This window comes from Triticum urartu, chromosome 3A (genome assembly GCF_056163025.1).
Source record: "Triticum urartu cultivar PI428250 chromosome 3A, HENAU_Tu73, whole genome shotgun sequence".
NCBI lineage: Eukaryota > Viridiplantae > Streptophyta > Magnoliopsida > Poales > Poaceae > Triticum > Triticum urartu.
Window position 1 is genome coordinate 538,137,736 of NC_141875.1, and position 4,670 is coordinate 538,142,405.

Consider the following 4,670-nt stretch of genomic DNA (forward strand, 5'->3'; position numbering starts at 1 on the left):
AAGGCACGATTATTATACGGGCCGTGCCGTGCCGGCCTGCATGCTGCAGCCTGCAGCCCAGGCACGGCTCGTATGCTAATCGGGCCGGCCCACCGGCACGCTAGACCCGCTAATCTGCCTCCTATTTTACGCACTGGGCGTTTTTTAGCCTATTTTTACATGTTGGACCACATTAGGATACATAAAACAATAAAAAAAAGATAATTGGATCGTGCCGTGCTGGCCCGCGTGCTCAGCCTTCAGGCCTAAGCATGGTCCTTGACGTGCCGCGTTCCGGGCCTGGCCCATTTAGCACGTGCCGTGCCGTGCCGTGCCGGCCATGCTACCGGGCCGGCCCAGCTATCCTGGCCCGTTTGGCCACCTATAGAAAGTGGGACGAAAAAGATTCGAAAGGGAGGCTAAACAGACGTCCCCTGCTGTAGGAATAATAATCTTTCTCACGCTCCAGTTTATCAAAAAAAAAAATATTTCTCACGCTCCACTGGCCCCTGCTCGGGATGAGAAATCCAACGGCGGCCGGTGCCGTCAGCGAGTTGGCGGAGCTGGTCCTCCCGTGGCTGCCGCCGCCCGACCTTGCCGCCGCGGCTTCCGCCAGCCGCGCCATGCGAGCGGCCGCGTCTGCCGTCACCGCCCGCCGCGCCGCCGACTCGGCTCGCGGCCTGGAGGCCTTCCCTGCCCCCTTCGTCAACCCCATCGACTCCCAGCCCTACTCCTACTTCATCTACACGCCCTTCTCCCTCATTCCTTCCGCGGCCTCCTTCAACGCCCAGCCGTGGGGCTGCGCATCGTCCCGGACGCCGGGCCCCACCTGGCCCCGCCCCGACCTAGGCCTCCCCTTGTGCGGGTGCTCGTGCGCCCGGGGGCAGTGCGGCGGCGCGGGGTGCGCGTGCGCCGATGCGGAGGCCGAGGCGGCGGATGCGTCGGGGGCGGGTATGGCGAGCCTCAGCGAGTGCGGCGACGGGTGCGCGTGCGGGCCCTCGTGCGAGAACCGGCGGACGCAGCGTGGCGTCACGGTGCGGCTGCGCGTCCTGCGCCAACTGAAGAAAGGGTGGGCGCTGCACGCCGCCGAGGTCATTCACCGCGGCCAGTTCGTCTGCGAGTATGCCGGTACGATACTAGAATACACCCCTCCCTAGTTCCGATGACGTTGCTGAATCAAAATTGTCGATCAATGGATGCTAGATTGATGTTTTATAAATTTACACTAGAGTATGCAAAGTCATGATTTCCCTTACATTTTTGTCAAACGATGATGCTTGGATGCGGATAAGTTCACCTTCAGATGTGCCTCACAACTGATCCCCGTGGTCAGTTTTGGTCTCAATATGGTGTATTAGTTGTGACTCTGTGTTTCGGTTTACATTGAATTGCGTCAAAGCTTCAAAGAAAATCAACGGACAAGATAATTAGTTGCTTAGAGGGCAAGAACTTGCTGCTGTATCGTGGGTCATGTCAAAAGCATTTTCAGTCAGGTAGGATAGAGGATCCCATGAAAATAACTGAAAGAATCATGCACTTCGGGTGTCAAAAGCATTTTCAGTCAGGTAGGATAGGTATCTGCAGGCAGTAATAATGTGCCAACATTGATAAATATTTGAAGGAGGTCTGACTATCGAAGCCCAATCACCAGAACATAATCATAAGAGTTTCAAGTGCACCCAGCAATGCAAATGCTACTTTGTGGGCGGCTAGAAAATTCTTGTACTGCATTTAGAACTTAATACACCAACGACTGGTATCACCTACAATTCATGTGAGCCCTCATCATCTTTACCCTGCATCGTCTCTGAGCTACACAAGTTTTGGGTACTTCCCAAATAGCGGTTGTTGTTGCTGTCCTGCTCCATTGGTTTGTTAGGTTGCATTTACTTTTAAATCCCTTTTGAACTTGCATATAAAGTTATTTTTGGCTCGGTGGTCAGGTGTGCTTATGTTTGGTGGTTGTAGCAGGAGCATGGTAACTACTGACTAGATCAGTTCGTATTCTGAATGGCAGACTGATCTTACCATTTTCCATTTGTTAATCTGAAAGATAAATGTAAGGGTCGTAGGAACTAGAGGGCTGATTGGAATTTTTCTTTTGTCATCTTCACATAACGTTCTTTAGGCCAGCTTTAGTTTACATCGGTTTATTATTTATGAGTTATGTCCATGCTGACATTGACTCGGACTATGCTATTTATGTTTGGATTATAGGTGAGTTCTTGACGACAGAAGAAGCCCGGAGGAGGCATAGGCTGTATGACGAGCTTGCCTCGGTTGGTAAGCTCTCTCCTGCACTCCTCGTCATACGAGAGCACCTTCCTTCTGGGAGAGTATGCATGCGAGTTAACATCGATGCAACAAAAGTGGGAAACGTGGCTCGTTTCATCAACCATTCATGTGACGGAGGCAACCTGCGCCCTATCTTAGTGAGGAGCTCCGGCTCGTTGCTCCCAAGGCTCTGCCTTTTTGCTGCCAGAGATATAGTGGACGGGGAAGAGCTCGCCTTCAGTTACGGGGATGCCAAACCCAATCCTAAGGGCTTACCGTGCTTCTGTGAAAGCTCGTGTTGCCCTGGTGTATTACCTGCAGAAGAAACCTAGGTTCGTCTCATCGGTTGTAATTCCTTCCAAGCAAATTTTGTTGTGCGCTGTTTGTACTTTACAAGAATGTTGGCTAGCTTCAGGATGAGTTATTATTCCTTCATTTCATCAGTTGTAATTCGTTCCTAACAAATTTCATGTATTCCTTTTAATATGACATCAATTGTAACTGCCGACTTTGTAACAAATTGGATAATGTACTCTTTCTTAACAAGAGATTTGCTGCAAGGGAAGTAAACTTGCACAACAGATCGATTCGCCATGAGAATGAGGCTTGTTTCTTACTAAAACCTGCATTGTCTCTTAAATATGTTGACAATGGAGTTTGTGTTGTCAGTTGGGCACACATTCCCTTCCTCTGTTCTGTTGTCTCTTCTCTGGTTTATGTTTCTACTTTCAATTTTAGAAATATTTCAGCAACAATCGAAATCACCAAATTTCAGTGTTCTCGGTTTGCATTTTGGTTAAAGGGCTGAAACATTTACTAGAATTCAATCAAATATTTGATTTTTTGAAGAAAAAAATCGTGTACTACTGAAAGTGTTAAAATGTTTTGACCGCAAGGCAAATATTTCAGTGTCTACTGAAATCTCACTGAAAAGGAAAACCATACACGATGCCATTTGCATCAAATGCGCGATTCGGTGAATCTTTCATGAGAAAATTGATTGATCCGAGAGAAGTTGAGCTTGGCGTGGTTTCTAGCTTGACGGCAACGAGGCAAACAGCTCCCGAGCTAACACTACCGTTGTCTTCCGTGAGCGTGAGATCCGCGGCCCCGCGCGGCACGGACCTCATAAATCTTGCATGGACACCACCGGGGCTCCGGCGAGCGAGGACCCACCCACCAGCTACCACCCCTTTTAAAACTCGCCGCCCGGCTCACGCCACGCGCGCTGCCGTGGCGCACGCGGATGTACGCAGTACGTGCGTGCGCGCGCATGCAAAGCGCGATGCAGGAGGAGCCAGCGCCGCCCAGGAAGCGCGGGGGCGCCGTGCACGGGTCGGCGGCGAGGGAGCAGCAGCAGCAGGCGGACGAGACGTCGTCGTCGGCCGGGCCGGGGGCGCCGTGCGGCGCGTGCAAGTTCCTGCGGCGGCGGTGCGTGCCGGGGTGCGTGTTCGCGCCGCACTTCAGCGGCAGCGGGCGGGAGCGCGGCGCGGCGCAGTTCGCGGCGGTGCACCGGGTGTTCGGGGCCAGCAACGTGGCCAAGCTGCTGTCGCGCGTGCCCGTGGCGCTGCGCCGGGACACGGCGCGCACCGTCTGCTACGAGGCGCAGGCGCGCGTCGCCGACCCCGTCTACGGCTGCGTCGGCACCATCCTCGCCCTCCAGCACCAGGTTACTGCACTGACCACGCTTCAGAAAACGTACGTACTGTGCTCGCAACCACGGCTCTCTTTCTTCTGATCGTTGTCGACGGCAGGTAGCACTCCTCCAGGGCCAGCTCTCCGTGCTGCAAACCCAGCTCTTCAACTGCAGGCTGGCCCTGGCGAGCACGCACCCGGACGGCGCGGAGCAACTGGCGGTGCTGCAGCCGGCGTACTCCGCGGCGTCGGCGCCGAGCCAGATGGTGAACTACGACGATCTTCCGCAGGCCGTGGACTTCATGGACGTGGAGCCCCAGATGAGGGGGCTCGAATCTCTCCAGCTCTCGCAGCCGCCGCACCGAGACGAAGACGAGAGCCAGGGCGTGAGCCCTTTCTCGGATAATGCAGGAGGACAACGGCAACTATGAAAACACGTGTAATTGCATAGTGTTTTTGCAATGTCGTGATGTGAAGTGCTTCCATTAAGGATTATGTGGTGATGTTTAAGTGAGTCTTTTTTGCTGGATGTATTTTCTTTTGCGATCAATAGTAGTTTATTTCATTAAGATGATGCTACAATCTTTAAGCAAGAGATACTTAATTTGCGGGGCCCCTATCAAGCCACACAGCCGTAGCCCGTTCAGAACAACTATACATTGCCAGATAATCTGCAATGCTATTATGAGATCTACGAAGTTTCTAACTAATAAAAACTCTATCGATCATAAGGAACTTGACTTCAGCTACTAAATAACCATAAACCGATCTATCTAAACTAG

The 4,670-nt window shown here is 52.5% G+C and overlaps 2 protein-coding genes across 2 annotated transcripts; both read left to right on the forward strand.

Moving 5' to 3' along the window:
- The first annotated feature begins 427 nt into the window (after positions 1-427).
- SDG20 (SET domain protein 20) lies at positions 428-2,834 on the forward strand. Its single transcript, XM_048708710.2, has 2 exons — positions 428-1,107; positions 2,197-2,834. Exons 1-2 carry the CDS (start codon positions 498-500, stop codon positions 2,583-2,585), a joined length of 999 nt encoding a protein of 332 aa, XP_048564667.1. The 5' UTR covers positions 428-497; the 3' UTR covers positions 2,586-2,834.
- Positions 2,835-3,008: 174 nt separating this feature from the next.
- Positions 3,009-4,319, forward strand: LOC125544928 (LOB domain-containing protein 3). The gene is made up of 2 exons (XM_048708711.2): positions 3,009-3,922; positions 4,008-4,319. Exons 1-2 carry the CDS (start codon positions 3,500-3,502, stop codon positions 4,317-4,319), a joined length of 735 nt encoding a protein of 244 aa, XP_048564668.2. The 5' UTR covers positions 3,009-3,499.
- The last annotated feature ends 351 nt before the right edge of the window (positions 4,320-4,670 follow it).